The sequence below is a fragment of the Micropterus dolomieu genome, linkage group LG02 (assembly GCF_021292245.1).
Source record: "Micropterus dolomieu isolate WLL.071019.BEF.003 ecotype Adirondacks linkage group LG02, ASM2129224v1, whole genome shotgun sequence".
Taxonomy (NCBI): domain Eukaryota; kingdom Metazoa; phylum Chordata; class Actinopteri; order Centrarchiformes; family Centrarchidae; genus Micropterus; species Micropterus dolomieu.
In genome coordinates, this window is record NC_060151.1 from 24,511,136 (window position 1) to 24,528,193 (window position 17,058).

Genomic DNA, 17,058 nt, shown 5'->3' on the forward strand with positions numbered 1-17,058 from the left:
TGTTTAAAACACAGCAGTCTGTGTGTGAAGATCCACACATGATGCTGTGCACACTGCACACAGACAGGGTACTGACTGCCTTTCCAGCTGTGAATCCAATAAACACTCAGCTGCCATTTTCTTTGCCAAGGATTCCGTGTTTGCTCTCATAGCAGATAGAAATGCTGAAAGCGGCAGCTAAGAGAGGTGATGGGGTCCACCACAGTGCTTGTAAAGCTCGCCTTATGGTAGTTTTACATGCAATAAAAAACATGGCTTTTACATAACCACTGGAAATTAAACTGCAACAAAGAGACTTTTCTGTTCCATGTGGGCATCAAAAGGATGTTGTTGTTGTTAGAATAGAGACACAATGTTTTGGGGAGCCATAAACAGATTTGACATGGAATGTGTAATATCATGTCTAGCACTGATTTTAGGCCTGGCATTGTTAGCATCATGGTCACCATGTCTAATCTCAGATGTCAGATTCCTCAGTGAACTTCAGTTGGTTTGGACAGAGGGAGGTTCCATACACACTCTGCTGACAGTGAGACTCCAGTGGATGGTCCTATTTATACTTTTATCACTGGGAGTGATGGGAGAGGTTAGCTGCGATTCCAGGGAATTACAGATGATAGACTTTATCCTTTCTGTTCCAAACCCTCATCAGCTGATCCTTGTGTCTATTGTGATCACCAAGGAGAGAAGGAGGAGAGAAAGGGTGTAGTTAGAAACAGGGTGGTGATTCAGAGGGAGGAAGAGCGTGGCGTGTGGAAGTGGGATTCAGAGCAAACAACTTTTGCGAGGAGAAGAGGAGAAAGAAGAGACAAAGCTGTGTTTTTTTCTTTCTTTTGTTTTTGTCTTCTGCTTCCAAACATGTGTTTTAGCTTGGTGATGCTCTTCCTCTGTCTCTCCCAAACAGAGCTGGCAAGAGTTTGGGCTCAACAGCAAACAGGTGAGTTGTGTGTATTTTCCCTCCATTATCATCATTGCTTTAATCTTTCCACCTGTCCGCACTGCCTCCTGTCTGCTCTTTAAAGTCATACAGATGCTTAAGCTCATAGTTGTAGCAAGTCTGTATTGCAGCTTCTCCACTTTTTATCTTTTCCTCAGTTAAATTTCATGCTTTGAAGTCTGTGCAATCTTGTTTAGTTGTCACAGGGAACAGTTAATGATCTTATATATTACTTTTATACTGATGCTGTGTGTGATTCTGTTGCTATTTTAACTCACTATAAACCACAGAACTTCAGCAGGACTCTTTATGGAGAAGCAAATGGGCATACCATGCCCTTTCCATTTTACGCACAAAAGTGAATGACCTAGTTTACAATAAAGTGCACATAAAAATACCCTATTCCACAAGCATGCGACTGAGTCTAAACAACAACCCACAAACACCCGTCTCAGGTTTAAAATTAGATATAGACTTTGTTTTTCGTCTTGCCTCCCAGCTAGACTCTGGCATAAAATTGTGGGAGGCTTTTGAGCTGATGGAGAATGGAGACATTAGAGTTATTATATATTTTTTGATACAGGCCAAGTTTAGGGAAGTGAAGAGGGGTGCAGAACGATATGCAGGTGTGTTGATTGATGTATAGCTCTGATTTGACTGGTCACTCTCTACAAACTCTTCTCCTTCTGCCTTTTTCCTGCATTAAAACATCTTTTAAAAAGTAATCCAGAAGTCCTGATGAGTTCAGGAGAGTTCTTCTGCATCGGGAAATGTGCTGCAGATGCATCACAGATTACAGTGCAGGAGGCACGCATATATCTGCTTGCTACATAACGGGTTAGCTTTCGGTATTGACCTAGCATATCCTTCTTTCCTGCGCTTAATTTGCTCTTATCTGCCTTGTCACTCAACATTACATACTGCTCAGTTTTTATAAATGACTTTGGACCTGAGAGAGCCATCTGAACCAGACTGTAAAAACACAGAGCCCCAAGCTGAAAATGAATTGTGTACCCAGCAATGACCTCAGTGTTTGGCCTCTTGTCTCCTGTCCTGCTAAGAGGTTTGCTTAACAAATAGCCTGAAGCTGATCCAGACATGTTGGACCTAGAGTGGAAGAAGCAAAGAAAGAAGGATTGTTTTCTAAGATTGGATCATAGATAGGATGTTATTGTCTGTGGATCCCAAGATTGACTCTTATATTATAAAAGTCATGTGCAATCTGACTTGTCATAGCAAAACATACTTGTGTTTTAGGAAAAATAAAAACAGCAAGAACAAAAACAGTTATCTGCCAACAGCCGAGCAACTTGATCTTTGGTTCATCTTGTTATTTGGAACAGCATTTGTATGGGAAATGGTTTTAGCCCGAACTCTGCCCCCTTCAATAATTTGTCTTATCGGACAATGAAAAGCAAAAAATAACATTTTTTACCTCTCCCATGCAGAGATTTGGTTTCACCACAACAGAGCAAAGGTGAGGCAATCAGTGCACTTGTGTTCTCTTAACAAAACATAACCAAAATCGTAATGTCTCTTGTCTTTATAGTTTTATTGTGAAATGTAACTTTTTTGCACTCTCTTAGGGATGTTATAAATTAAATGAGTCATTTTGAAGATTCCTGGGTGACATTTATTAAAGGAATGTCCTCTCAGTGCTTCAATACCATGATAATTGTTGCTGTACTACATCAGCAGCTAATTTACTGCCCCATATATACTAAGAGATCAGCTTCCCAACTTTTTATTAGTAGAGTTGCAGGTTTTCAGTTAAATATAAACATTTCTCTACTATAAAATCACTCTTTTAATCTCTCAGAAGAAGTGGCATGATTATCTGGATGAAATAGAATTGCACATCTGCAATTCAACCACATCTTGAAATGAACTATATATTTATTGTGGGTAATGAGGAGTTCATGCCAACTCCTCCAGCCTCTGCTCAGGAAGGGTGTGTTCACTCAGACCGCTCTGAGCTGACCACTCACAGAAAAAGGCAGCCAAATGTTGTGGTATGGTAGCTCCTAAGAGTGGGAACAGGTCAGTTTTCTGTCCAAAACATCTGCCCTCTAATTGACGACATTTGACCATTACAGTGGTTCCTGTTTTACCTTACTGGGTCTTTTACAAATACTTGTCATCCTTTGCCTCAGTGCTGCTCTCATTGTCTCACACAACATTTACATCGTAAAACAAATGTATATTTAACTGCGGAAACCTCATTTGGTGTTCTTGACCAGCTGCACAGATAAGCAACCAATGTGTTTCTCACTTTCTGACTCACCAACACAATATCTACACTTTCATACTGAGGTTGGAGTTGGCTGTTGCGCTCAGAATGAACAGTGAGGTAGTCCATAATCTATTCTAGCACTATCTTTTAATCGAGGCAGCACCCTGTTCTTTTCCTAAAAGAACAGCAGATCAAATCAAGGTCCACCTTGATAGGGATTCACCACTTATATCCTGTTGCAGTCCCCTCCCATTGGATTTTTGGGGGGGGTCACAAACTGTGCAACTGTTACCATACATTTAGATATGTATTGTGTACATGTATGAACATTTCTAAATTTTAAGTTACAATTTCAATAAGTCTAAAGTAAAGTAATCTTACTTCAGTTCTAAAGAAAAATACAAGAATATGCATATATATCATATTTAATTTTTCATGTCATCGCAGAATCAGTTGCTGTGTTATTATTAACATGAAGGTATCAATATGTATTTCAGATGCATCCAAACAATTCAAAATTATAAATTCTTATAATAAGGATACCATATACTACGAAAAACAGAATGGTAGCTTTCACTCCTTTATCAACAGTCAAATGTAAGTGAAATATGAATTTTATGAAATATAAAAATCCCCAGCAGAGCTCAGGGCATGTGCTATCCACTGAATAATTCTTATATAGAATGAGTGAAGAGTGTCTTTGTCAGTTTCTCCTGGGCAGCCAAGACAATAAGACTCCCATCTCACTGTTTTGGTCATCTGCCAGTGATTTCAATAGCACTGGCTGTGAGACTGATGGCCTGAGTAGATATTATAAGTCACAAATTCATATTGAGAGTCTGCACCCCTCCCAACTTTCATAAACGAGGATGTTTATCTGCTGCACTGCAAATCTCAACAAGTGTGTGCACAACATTCTTCCTCTTACCTCATGCCATAACAGGGCGGACCCAGTGCTCAACAATCACACATCTAGGTTTAATATATGATCTGCCACAAATGCCTTGACGCACCACTCAGTTGAATCAAAGGGTGGAGAGAAACATTCATAAACACATACACTCTATGAGGTCAAGACATTTGGGTTGTCACTTCAGAAACATGTTAAATGAAACACTGTATGCCTGGGGAAGACATCAGTATTATAATTGTGTGAATGCAGAGTGATGTTTAAAGCAGGCCTTGTCAGCCAATGTCCCACACAGTCTGAATTCTGGGGGTTTGGCACAAGATGGGGCTGAGGGACCAACCGGCCTGTGTTCCCCTGCCACACTCAGGCCAGAAATGTAGGCATCAAACCAAAGTCAACTAAAATTTCCCTGGCATAAAAGGAGCTGCACTAGTTGCTGGCACCCATAGGAACTTGTTTAGAAGCTAAATATGTCAGGTTTCATAATCTCAAATGTGTTTTCTTGTTGATTATCCAGTTTTAACAATGAACATCTGTAAAACTGCAAAGAAGGATTATGCTGTAGTCTGTTAATTTTCTCATTAACATGGGCTAGTAAAAGTAGAAGAGGGAGTGGGAAGTATGTCTGCATGCAAGGATGTTCTCTGTTTTTTTAAACATGTGTAAAATGGCTGAATTTAAAGGATTTCATTTAGCTGTCTAATTCAGATGTCAGGCCAGTGAGGTCAAACACATGAAACACAAGCATGATGTCTTGATGATGTCCATTTTATGAGCAATTCAGTAGACACCGTGTATTATAATGTGGATTTGGTTGGTGGTGTAGTTCACCTTTATTGTCATACCATATTTTTCAGACCCCAGTGAGCTACACCATGGTCCCCAAGTAAGTTATTTCCAACTCATGAGGTTTTGCAAACCTCAGAATCCAGCTTTATCACCAACATTTTTTTGAATGTGCACCCAAGCACTTTAAATATCTTTTACCTCAGCCCATTATTACTCAGCCTGAGGTGTATTCTTTTGCATTACGCATTCAATGACATCTGTGCTGGCAGAATTTAGGGCAAATTCATATGCAAAGTGTCAAAATTTAAATAACACGGCCTATTTTAAGACAGGATGCAGGCCCACAACATGCCTCTACTGCATGGGAGTTGAGACTTATTTGAATCAGGTGCGCAAGACTAGGGCAGAAAGTGGCTTTAGCTCAGTCAAAAAACATGGCACTGATTATGTGAAAGTACAGATTTTTTTTAATGCTTTTAAAGCCACTTTCAAGTGCAGTGTCATAATAAAAATGTGTTACATCAGTAAGAGTTACTCTTTGAACTGCAGCAGAAAGACAAAAATGCGTTTAATAATTATATCTTTAAAACGTCGACATTTGTACGACTTAAGCGTCTAAATGTCCACGCCGTCATGTCTTTGTCAGCCTTTTATGTAACTTTGAAAGCGGGGCACAGTCCTTTGAGGGGGGCAGACCAGCGTTGCTAACGTTAACTTAGCTGTTGGTTTTAGCTAGCGTTAGCATGATGTGGGGAGCAAGCAAACAACTGCAGACACAAGTAACTCAAGACTGACAGTTAAATCAGACGTGAACAGGTGTTTGAGCTTGGGCTTCCTAACCAGACCACTGGGAGATCTGGTAGAGTCACCCTGCTCAGTTTTACTCTGCTCAGTTGCCAACAGTCCCGACAAGACAACACCGGAGCAGCAGAGACCAACTCTTCGTGGCAGCCAAGCTGACCACGGCAGGACATTCACGGTGTTCTGGACGGGAAACTGAACATGACGGAGTGATTTCTCATGGCTTTTTTGAAAGGTTCGCACCCATCGCCACTTCCAACACCCCCTGTAGTAAGCTGAAAGCCAGAAAAAAAAAACAGCAAACGTTATGTACAGGAGACCGCCCTGATTTAGGGTTAGAAGAGACACCCCGCGAAAGATGAGCGCTGTTTCGGGGTATATATAGGCTGCTACGTGACGTCACCACCGTGTCCCGTAATGTACGTAAGAAAGCCGCAATCACCAACAAACTACCGTAATTAGATAGAGAGATAGAGAGATAGATAGAGAGATATATATAGAGAGAGATAGATACATCTATCGACTTCTGTTTTCAATATTTTTTCAACATTCCTTAGCTGAATAAAGATAGACCTGAGGCTGTTTTATCTGGCAAAATTCACCATTTTTAATACATGATATGATGCTACCTTGGTAACCTGAAAATATATATCAAAAAAGCTGCCAGAAATGTGGGAGTCATGTTTGACTGAGGTCGCAATGTTGTTCAGCATTGGCTGTATCATTTGAAATATCTCCAAAATAAGGTCACCTCAATTTATTCATGCCTTTTTTGTTAACTTTTAAACAATAAATAGTCCTTGCCACATATTATACATTTGTGTTTCATTATGAAGTCTTGACTGTTTTTTTATGAGCACACATAACTGTTTTATCAACTAGCTTATGGAAATAAAGGAAGTAGGGAATGATTTGACATTTTTCCACACTTCAACTGTAAACTCTGAAAACTTCCTCTAATAGAAAATCTTGTTTTTGCATTTGTAAGTGTAGCAGATTTGTTTTGTGGATCCCAATTTTTTTTTTTCTTAAATTGCAGTCTTCCTGAATAATTTGTGTATCCTTTGATCATAATATTTTACACATGACAACGTTGCAAGTTTGTGAAAAAAAAGAGATGCAATGCATATAAAAAAATATAGCCAGCTTCAGCATACTTTGTTTCTCCTAAAATAAGAAGAAGAATATTTAATAATTAAATATTTAATAGATTAAACTGACCAGTTCCTTATTGACCTTTCTGCAGACTACACCACACAAAAAAGTCCTCAAAAGAGCTTTTTAGGGCAATGCATTGCGTTTGTTTTGTATACAACAGAAATAACTCTTGGAAGCTTAGTCAAGACACTTTTCTGTGTATGGCTTTAAATGTACAGCTATATCAGTAACTGAGGTTGTGCAAGGGCCAAGATATTCACAGGTCCACATCTGTGTCTAAATGTACCAGCAGCAGACATGTATTTTCCACACTCAACAGAAAAACACGGTGCTAAAATAAACTCCTAAAATCAACTAGAAATATGTGACTTTGAATATGTGGCTTCAAAGAAAGACAAGCCATCAACTTAAACACACAAAACTGTAAAACAAAGCCTACCTACACCAGTTTGCTTACCAAATATAGTTTATATTGTTTGTAAGGCCTGACAGTTCCCTCTGAGCATAACTAAATGTTATTTGTATTGTTTTGTCTTCATTCAACAATGGCTTTAACTGACATGGCTGACAAGGCAAGACTGACAATTTCAAAACCAATTGTAATTTGGCTGATTGGCTGGGCACTGAGCCACAACTGTGAACATAATTCTTAAAACTGGCATCTGACATGTTGTGGTTCTGCTTCCAGGGTAAAAAATGCTTTGGTGTGCTTTCTCTTCTTTTTATATTGAAATGAGAGTGTGGAAATCAGTGGGTTTAGAATGCATTATTTAACATATAAGCAGGATGCAACTGCTTATATCATCACATAATGACCAGCAGAACATACTAACCTGGTATTCTGGTATTAATTTGGACAGACAATTGGTACAGTGTGATCTCACAGAAGCATGAAGAATCAACTGGAAGTGACAGTCATCCTCAGAGAGCCCAGAAGTCATCTTCAGGTCATGCTAGGATAGGCAGGGCGGTCCTGGGTGGAGAACTAACCATCAACACTCTGCCAGACAACATGACACGTGTAGTGGTGAGTGCTGCACCACAGCGTTTCTTAAGACTCTAATGACTTGTGGCATTTGTTATGTTTTTGGCTTTTGACATGTTCTGTTTGTTTTAGTTGGAGTTAAACACTGCCCTCTTTTGGAAAGTAGAATTTACTTGTTTCCACTCACTTGCAGAAGTAAATGACAGCATATGATTTAACCATGTGTAGAGTGAACTCTTGATGCCTGTGTGACACACTCTCTGAACACAGTCACGCCATTACAAACTCTGATCCTCTTTGTTTTTCTGTCTGGAAGGAGGACTCTGGCAAGTATTATACATGGCGTAGCTTTGGCCCAGAAGACCAGCGCTCACAGGCATTATGGGTAGACATGAGTGACGTCCGGCAAGGCCAAGTTAGAGTCCATGGCATTCTGTCAAATTCATACAAACAGGCTGTGGTGAGTCTCGCACACACAAAATAAATGTACTTTCTTACTTTCTTTTTAAGTTATTCATAAAATTTTGAAGTCACGTTTGAATCCATGTTTAAATTGTGTTAGTGGGTGACAGTTGTTATAAAGGGTATGGCTCAGTGGTAGAGTGTCTGACTACAGATTAAGAGATCCCCAGTTTAATTTGGTTGCCCTTTAAGTGTGAAATCATGTGTACTTTACCAACATGTTACCAATTGTTAGAAAGCCAAATGAACCTAATCCACAAATACTCTCTTCTTCCCAATCTTCAGACACAACAGTACTCAAATACACTCTTCTGAAAATTTATAATCCGTTATGTCCTTGGTGAGATAAGTGCTAAACAGTAACATTGCAGCCATTCAAAGTTAGTTGCTCTGTAAACGTCCAAATTCTTTCCTTCAGATTTTATGTGAATGAGAACAAACTGTAAGAACACACAGCATGACTTCCAGGCTGTCATGATTTCAGAATCTTTAAGCGGTCTATCATTGTATAAAATGGTTATATATACTTTCTGAATCAATCTATCGAATGTGCAGACAAACTGGGTAGTTTCTTTCACAGGTTGTAATGATGCTAATCTATGAATTGTCCATGTTTAGACACACCACTACGTAAGTGCATGTGCACTCTTACTTTATATTTATTAATATTTTTGTCCATATGGTCATTTACCAGACTATCAATGAGCAATGGATGGAATATTGTCACAGAGAGTGTATCTCAGTGGTAGAGCATTTGACTGCAGATCAAGAGGTCCCCAGTTTGAATCTGGGTGCCCCCTATTGCTGAGAACATCTCAAATGGTTATACTTTCTGAATAAATCCATTGAATGTAGAGACAAACTAAGTAATTATCTCGTTTCTATCACTTTTTCTTATAATGCTAAGCAATGAATTGTCCATTTTTAGACACTCCACTATGTAAGTGCATGTGCTCTCTTACTTCATACAGGTGCTGGTCATATAATTAGAATATCATCAAAAAGTTGATTTATTTCAATGATTCCATTCAAAAAGTGAAACTTGTATAATGTATACATTCATTCCACACAGACTGACATATTTCAAGTGTTCATTCCTTCTAATTTTGATGATTATAACTGACAACTAATGAAAAAAATCAGTATCTCAGAAAATTAGAATATTGTGAAAAGGTTCAATATTGAAGACACCTGGTGCCACACTCTAATCAGCTAATTAACTCAAAACACCTGCAAAGGCCTTTAAATGGTCTCTCAGTCTAGTTCTGTAGGCTACACAATCATGGGGAAGACTGCTGACTTGACAGCTGTCCAAAAGACGACCATTGACACCTTGCACAAGGAGGGCAAGACACAAAAGGTCATTGCTAAAAAGGCTGGCTGTTCACAGAGCTCTGTGTCCAAGCACATTAAAATAGAGAGGCGAAGGGAAGGAAAAGATGTGGTAGAAAAAAGTGTACAAGCAATAGTGATAACCGCACCCTGGAGGGGATTGTGAAACAAAACCCATTCAAAAATGTGGGGGAGATTTACAAAGAGTGGCCTGCAGCTGGAGTCAGTGCTTCAAGAACCACCACGCACAGACGTATGCAAGACATGGGTTTCAGCTGTCACATTCCTTGTGTCAAGCCACTCTTGAACAAGATACAGCATCAGAAGCGTCTCACCTGGGCTAAAGACAAAAAGGACTGGTCTGCTGCTGAGTGGTCCAAAGTTATGCTCTCTGATGAAAGTAAATTTTGCATTTCCTTTGGAAATCAAGGTCCCAGAGTCTGGAGGAAGAGAGGAGAGGCACAGAATCCACGTTGCTTGAAGTCCAGTGTAAAGTTTCCACAGTCAGTGATGGTTTGGGGTGCCATGTCGTCTGCTGGTGTTGGTCCACTGTGTTTTCTGAGGTCCAAGGTCAACGCAGCCGTCTACCAGGAAGTTTTAGAGCACTTCATGCTTCCTGCTGCTGACCAACTTTATGAAGATGCAGATTTCATTTTCCAACAAGACTTGGCACCTGCACACAGTGCCAAAGCTACAAGTACCTGGTTTAAGGACCATGGTTCATGGTACCCCTGTTCTTAATTGGCCGGCAAACTCGGCTGACCTTAACCCTATAGAAAATCTATGGGGCATTGTGAAGAGGAAGATGCAATACGCCAGACCCAACAATGCAGAAGAGCTGAAGGCCACTATCAGAGCAACCTGTGCTCTCATAACACCTGAGCAGTGCCACAGACTGATCGACTCCATGCCACGCTGCATTGCTGCAATAATTCAGGCAAAAGGAGCCCCAATTAAGTATTGAGTGCTGTACGTGCCCATACTTTTCATATTCATACTTTTCAGTTGGCCAACATTTCTAAAAATCCTTTTTTTGTATTGGTCCTAAGTAATATTCTGATTTTCGGAGATACTGAATTTGGGATTTTCATTAGTTGTCAGTTTTAATCATCACAATTAAATTAAATAAACATTTGAAATATGTCAGTCTGTGTGTAATGAATGAATATAATATCCAAGTTTCACTTTTTGATTGGAATTACTGAAATAAATCAACTTTTTGATGATATTCTAATTATATGACCAGCACCTGTATACACAATATTTATAAATATTTTTATCTAAATTGTAATTTTCCAGATTATCAATGAGCAATGCAAGAATTATTGTCACAGGGGGTAGAGCATTTGATTGCAGATCAAGAGGGCCCCAGTTCAAATCTGGGTGCCCCCTACCTCTGAGAACATCCCAAATGCCTGCATAAAATGGTTATATGTACTTTCTGAATCAATCCATAGAATATGCAGACAAACTGGGTAATTTCACATTTCTATCACTGGTTGTAATGATGCTAAACAATTAATTTTCCATGTTTAGACACTCCACTATGTAAGTGCATGTGCTCTCTTACTTTATATCTGAAATATTTATAAATATTTTTGTCCATATGTTCATTTACCAGACTGTCAATGAGCAATGGAAAAGCTTTTGTTGCAGGGGGTATAGCTCAGTGGCAGAGCATTTGACTGCAGATCAAGAGGTCCCCCGTTCAAATCGGGGTACCCCCTGTCTCTGGGAACATACAGCATGACTTCTGATGTGGTGTGATTTCAAAGTCTCTCAGCATTTTATCATTGTATAAAATGGTTATATATACCTTCTGAATCAATCCATAAAATATGCAGACAAACTGGGTAATTTCACATTTCTATCACTGGTTGTAATGAAGCTAAGTAATGAATTGTCTATGTTCAGACACACCATTATATGTAAGTGCATTTGCTCTCTTATATTATATATAAAATATTTATAAATATTTTTGTCCATATGGTCTTTTATCAGACTATCAACAAGCAATTGTCACAGAGGGTATACCTCAGTGGTAGAGCATTTAACTGCAGATCAAGAGGTCCCCAGTTCAAATCTGGGTGCCCCATACCTCTGAGAACATCTCAAATGCCTGTATAAAATGGTTATATATACTTTCTGAATAAATCCATTGAATGTAGAGACAAACTGAGTAATTATCTCATTTCTATCACTAGTTCTTATGATGCTAAGCAATGAATTGTCCATTTTTAGACACTCCACTATGTAAGTGTATGTTCTTTCTTACTTCATATACACAATATTTATAAATATCTTTATCTAAATTGTCATTTACCAGATTATCAATGAGCAATGCAAGAATTATTGTCACAGGGGGTAGAGCATTTGATTGCAGATCAAGAGGGCCCCAGTTCAAATCTGGGTGCCCCCTACCTCTGAGAACATCCCAAATGCCTGTGTAAAATGGTTATATGTACTTTCTGAATCAATCCATAGAATATGCAGACAAACTGGGTAATTTCACATTTCTATCACTGGTTGTAATGAAGCTAAGTAATGAATTGTCCATTTTTAGGCACTCCACTATGTAAGTGCATGTGCTCTCTTACTGTATATACAAAATATTTATAAACATTTTTATCTAAATTCTCATTTACCAGATTATCAATGAGCAATGGAAGAATTATTGTCACAGGGGGTATAGCATTTGACTGCAGATCAAGAGGGCCCCAGTTAAAATCTGGGTGTCCCCTACCTCTGAGAACATCAAAGATACCTGTATAAAATGGTCAGATATACTTTCTGAAGTAATCCATTGAATATGCAGACAAACTGGGGAATTTTCACACTTCTGGCTAACCAATGAATCATCCATGTTTAGGCACTCCAGTATGTAAGTGCACGTGCTCTCTTACTTTATATACAAAATATTTATAAATATGAACATTCAAAACTAATATTTTCTATGCCCTTGGTGAAACAGAGTACAAAATTGCAACACTGCAGCAAGTACAAGTACACCAAGTATACAGCCAAATGACTTGGGGATGTTGGTATACATGCCAAGACCTACGGGCCTGCCAGAGGTTGCAAGCATCTGCCCAGTATTGACCTCTTTTGTCCCACATGGAGCACCTGTGTAATATATACAGCTTACTTTAATATGGAAAAATGTGAGGCTTCAGGCAAAAGAAAGGAAATCTCCTGTACACTGACAATCCCAGGATTCTCCAAGTGGAAACAGAGTACTTTGGCTTCACAAAAACATCCAACGTCAATTCTAAAAGGATGAACCTGAGGAGAAAATGTGCTTGCAGTTTGGCGAAATCAAAAGACACAAGTCTTTGGTATATCATGTTACAGCTAAAGCTGCACTCGAGGGTAATCATTTTTATAATTGGTTACAGCAAGGTCAGTTTTCCCATTTGCCCTGCTGATCTTGACTGATAATGTGGATTTTGAGACTGAATCATGGTGTTGTGGATCTCAGTTATTTAGCAGAATATGTGTTTTGAGAAGTTCACACCCTGTAACCTCAACGACCTGCTCTGCACAGCCAAGTTATGTCTATGTTTTAACAAGATCATTGCAAAATAGTTACATCAGACTGCATGCTGAGAAGGTTTATTACACATTGGCTGTTTGTATAAGGTGAGTCAGAAACTGCCAATGCACACAAGTGCCTATCCCTGTGTAAACTATATATAATATTAGCTGGACCATATTCAGGAAGTGGGGGTATAGCTCAGTGGTAGAGCATTTGACTGCAGATCAAGAGGTCCCCGGTTCAAATCCGGGTGCCCCCTTATTTATGTAAAACGTCTGCACTATACTTCATTTGACACAAGACATTTAAGTGAGTCAAAGGGCTTATGAATTGTTGGATCTGAATAACAATATTGTGTCATATTCAACCTGGTTTTAATCCATAGCATTTCAGTCTTGGTTGATTTGGTACGTGCTTGTTAGTGGTAATTGCTCCAATATGGCTACAGGATTGTGAACAGTGAAGCTGAGATCAATTTACAAACACTAACGCTGTATAAGTTTCTGTGTTGTTTCCTGTAAATCCTTCGTGTGTTGCTAGGCAATTTGAATCAAGAGGGAGAATGGCAGACTCTGTCACCAGCAATGAATACTATAGAGAGCAAATGACAGAATGTAAATACAATTAATGGATATTGTTGAAAACTGCCTACCATAAATCGTATTAAAAACAGGGTTTGATTTTATGAACATCTTTAGGATTAAAAACTGTAAAGTCTGAACATACAAGTTCTGGAGTTACTAAGTGAGCAAGAGTAGTGTTCTAAAATGTATAAAAATGACCTTTCAGTAAGAGAAATGAAACCAAACAGCTTTTCCCAGACAAGCATTTTACAGCCTCTTTATTCTATCTCAGTGTAACACAAACCTTGAGCTAACTTGCGTGCTTAGCACCACAGAACAGCAACTCAAAATACAACCTCAAAACAATTAAATTGATTTAGTTTACTTGAAAATGACATGTGAATCTATATTAAAATGGAATTCTCTCTTTCTGTTTCTATCTACTCTCTTTGCAGAGGGTCGCCCTGTCGTTTGACTTTCCTTTTTACGGACATTACCTAAGGCAGATTACCATAGCAACAGGAGGTACTTTTTGATTTTGTAACAGATGTTCAAGTGACCTTTCCTGTGTATGTTCAGAGCAGAGACAAGTCATACTAAAGTCTTACATATTTTTCCATCTGGCCTTTTTTCAGGGTTTATCTTCACAGGGGACATTACTCACCGTATGCTGACCGCAACACAGTACATCGCCCCTCTAATGGCTAATTTTGACCCCAGCTACTCCAAAGATTCCACCGTGCAATACCTGGATAATGGTGAGACGCCACCTGAAATTGTTTCTGAGATTGTCTCATAACTTGTCTGACCTATGTCTTACATTCACTGTGTTCAGGCGAGGTGTTTGTGGTCCAGTGGGAGCAGGTCAGACTCCCAGGAAAAGAGTCAGAAGGAGCCTTTACATTTCAGGCTGCTCTTTACAAAACAGGATCCATCACGTTCAGCTACCGAGATGTGAGACAAACCTCTGTACTGCATACTTCGTAGTCTTCCAAACCTGTTCTCTTCCTTATTACATACGTGATTCCTTTTGCTTGTTTATCAGATACCTCTGTCACTAGATGTGATCAGTTCAGCTGAGCATCCAGTAAAGGTCGGTTTGTCTGACGCCTTCATGGTCACGTCACCTTCTCGTCAATCACCAGGTCAGCAATAATGTCCACAAATGTATTGTGCCACCATGGAACAACAATAAGTCTTCAGAGAGTCTTGTGAAAACTTTCAGGTATTTAACCTTGTGATATCTGTAACTCAGATACCCAACGGCGGACGATTTATGAGTATCATCGGGTTCAGATAGACAATACAAAGATCACCAAATACTCTGCTGTTGAGTTCACTGCACTGCCTAGTAAGTGATCCTCATCGTTAATGGGAAGACATTACAATACTTTCAACTAGTCAAGATATTAGACTGCACCAACACTCAAACAATATAACTATTTTCCTTGTTTGGTTCTGCCTCTCTGTTCAGCCTGCCTGCAACATGACAGCTGTGAGCTCTGCCTCTCATCCATCCAAACCTCTGGGTGCAGCTGGTGCAATGTACTCCAGAGGTGAGCAGGACATTACAATAGCCCAAATGTTTATATAGTGCAGTTTTAACCCTTATAAATATACATCTTGTGTGTGTTTTAGGTGTTCAGATGGCATGGATAGACACAGACAAGAATGGCTGGACTATGGCTGTTTAGAAGAGGTATTGTTGGACATTCAAGAATTAGTATCTTATTTGCCAGTTTTGAGACTCATGCATTTATTATATTGTAAATGAGCAGAGCAAAGATGCAACCTGTGAGGATTACTCCAGGGCCGACAGCTCTACTGGATCCTCTATGACACAGGATGTGACCTCTTTGACTCCTCTACAAAAAGGCTGTGAAAGTGACGGTGAGGTTGAGCTCTTTTTTCACTATAATGTATGCAGTATTTGACCATAATAGCACATTTTGCAGCTTGGTAAAAAATTTACTCCCAACTTCAAATAAGTATGGAAACAACTGCTCTCTGTGTTCTTTCAGATGAGAACAAAGATCACATATTTAACACTGGCAATGGTGAGTTAATACTTTTAAGAGCCATTATGGTTGAGCTTTATGAAGGGATATAATTATGGGGCTTCATCTTCAATGCAGATGTGAAGACAGATTCTTCAACCAAGAGTGACAGGTTGGCTAACACAGGACTGATAGCTGGTATAGCAGCTACGCTGGTGTTACTTTTGGCTCTGGTACTTGTAGCTCTTTACATCAACTACCATCCTACTGCTACATCACCACTTTACCTCATCCAGGTGAGCAAAAACAACATACACCTGCTCTGACAAGAACCAGTTACAAACTGTATATGTCCACATTAAATGCAATTCTTTTGTGCGTGCTTTTTTTGTAGCGTCGCAAGAATTACTGGCCTTCCTTGAAGTTTCAGAAGCAACAATCTGGTTACACAGAAGTGGAAGGGGAAGGTCATGAAAAAGACAGCATTGTTGAAGCAGGGCCACGTTGAAGTGGATGGAAACTTATATAAACAAGATGTTTGCATTGAAGTAATTTCTGATTTTTACACACATTCAAGCATGTCCATTTGTGAAAACATACATTCCAAAGCCAATTCACCTTTTATATTCAGTTTATGATTGCTTTTTTAAGACGTTCATGACTCCATTTTAAAAAGATTAAATTGTTGTAACAGTTAGGGTAGATGCTGTTGAATGGTTTCATTAGAAATGTATATATCTGCAGGAATAAATGGTGGTTGAATTCCACCCGAAAACATTCTTGACTACAATAAACCTTGCTGTTTTACATCAAACAAATAAAGATGTGGGTGTGCTTCAGTTTCAGTTCCTGCTGCTTTTGAAGATGAAGTTGATTATTTTAACTGCTCCACCTTTTGTTTTTAAGAACACAGTTCCTGATCAGTACTCCAGTTTATAATATTTTGCTTTGGCGTCTTTAAGTCAGATTCGGCAGTTTGATGTTGTACATTAATTATGAGTAAAAATTCACAAAATGCTGCAGCCGCACTAGGAAAAAATGATTTGAGGAGAAACAGAACAAACAGTACAACTCTTCTGTCAGCAGATGTCATCCTAACCAAATATATCACATGGACACCATCAAGTAGGACATGCAGTGAACGTGGCAGATGTGTACAAATGTGATTTGAGATCACTGGATTGGTAACCCCCCTCCCCTCAAAACCCGCAACAATAGAGATGATCGCATGAGTTTGCTATGCAAGTACAGATGGGACGAGGACAGATATGACACGCACATGGATCGATTTCCTCACAGTTACACACAACGGAGCTTGATTAATTTACATGCAATACACAACAAGTACTTGACTTT

The 17,058-nt window shown here is 39.1% G+C and overlaps 1 protein-coding gene and 2 non-coding genes across 5 annotated transcripts; all 3 read left to right on the forward strand.

Moving 5' to 3' along the window:
• Nucleotides 1-799: 799 nt before the first annotated feature.
• LOC123960498 (plexin domain-containing protein 1-like) lies at nucleotides 800-16,541 on the forward strand. 3 transcript variants are annotated; one of them, XM_046035273.1, is made up of 14 exons: nucleotides 804-937; nucleotides 7,689-7,855; nucleotides 8,130-8,273; nucleotides 14,161-14,230; nucleotides 14,341-14,463; nucleotides 14,541-14,659; nucleotides 14,751-14,850; nucleotides 14,961-15,056; nucleotides 15,180-15,261; nucleotides 15,344-15,404; nucleotides 15,484-15,595; nucleotides 15,727-15,762; nucleotides 15,841-15,998; nucleotides 16,097-16,541. In XM_046035273.1, exons 1-14 carry the CDS (start codon nucleotides 859-861, stop codon nucleotides 16,208-16,210), a joined length of 1,461 nt encoding a protein of 486 aa, XP_045891229.1. In that variant the 5' UTR covers nucleotides 804-858; the 3' UTR covers nucleotides 16,211-16,541. The 3 variants fall into 3 exon arrangements, with proteins under 3 accessions (XP_045891236.1, XP_045891229.1, XP_045891245.1); XM_046035289.1 differs by lacking the exon at nucleotides 804-937 and adding an exon at nucleotides 5,679-5,905; XM_046035280.1 differs by lacking the exon at nucleotides 15,727-15,762 and having other exon boundaries at nucleotides 800-937.
• Nucleotides 11,263-11,334, forward strand: trnac-gca. Its single transcript has one exon. It is a non-coding gene; the product is annotated as a tRNA-Cys (tRNA).
• trnac-gca lies at nucleotides 13,330-13,401 on the forward strand. The gene has a single exon. It is a non-coding gene; the product is annotated as a tRNA-Cys (tRNA).
• Nucleotides 16,542-17,058: the final 517 nt, after the last annotated feature.

Coding starts and splice junctions, on each gene's coding strand:
- LOC123960498 (XM_046035273.1), top strand. CDS start 859: ATGTGTTTTAGCTTGGTGATGCTCTTCCTCTGTCTCTCCCAAACAGAG. Junction 14,660..14,750: donor TCACGTTCAGCTACCGAGAT/GTGAGACAAACC, acceptor CTTGTTTATCAG/ATACCTCTGTCACTAGATGT. Junction 15,057..15,179: donor TGAGTTCACTGCACTGCCTA/GTAAGTGATCCT, acceptor CTCTCTGTTCAG/CCTGCCTGCAACATGACAGC.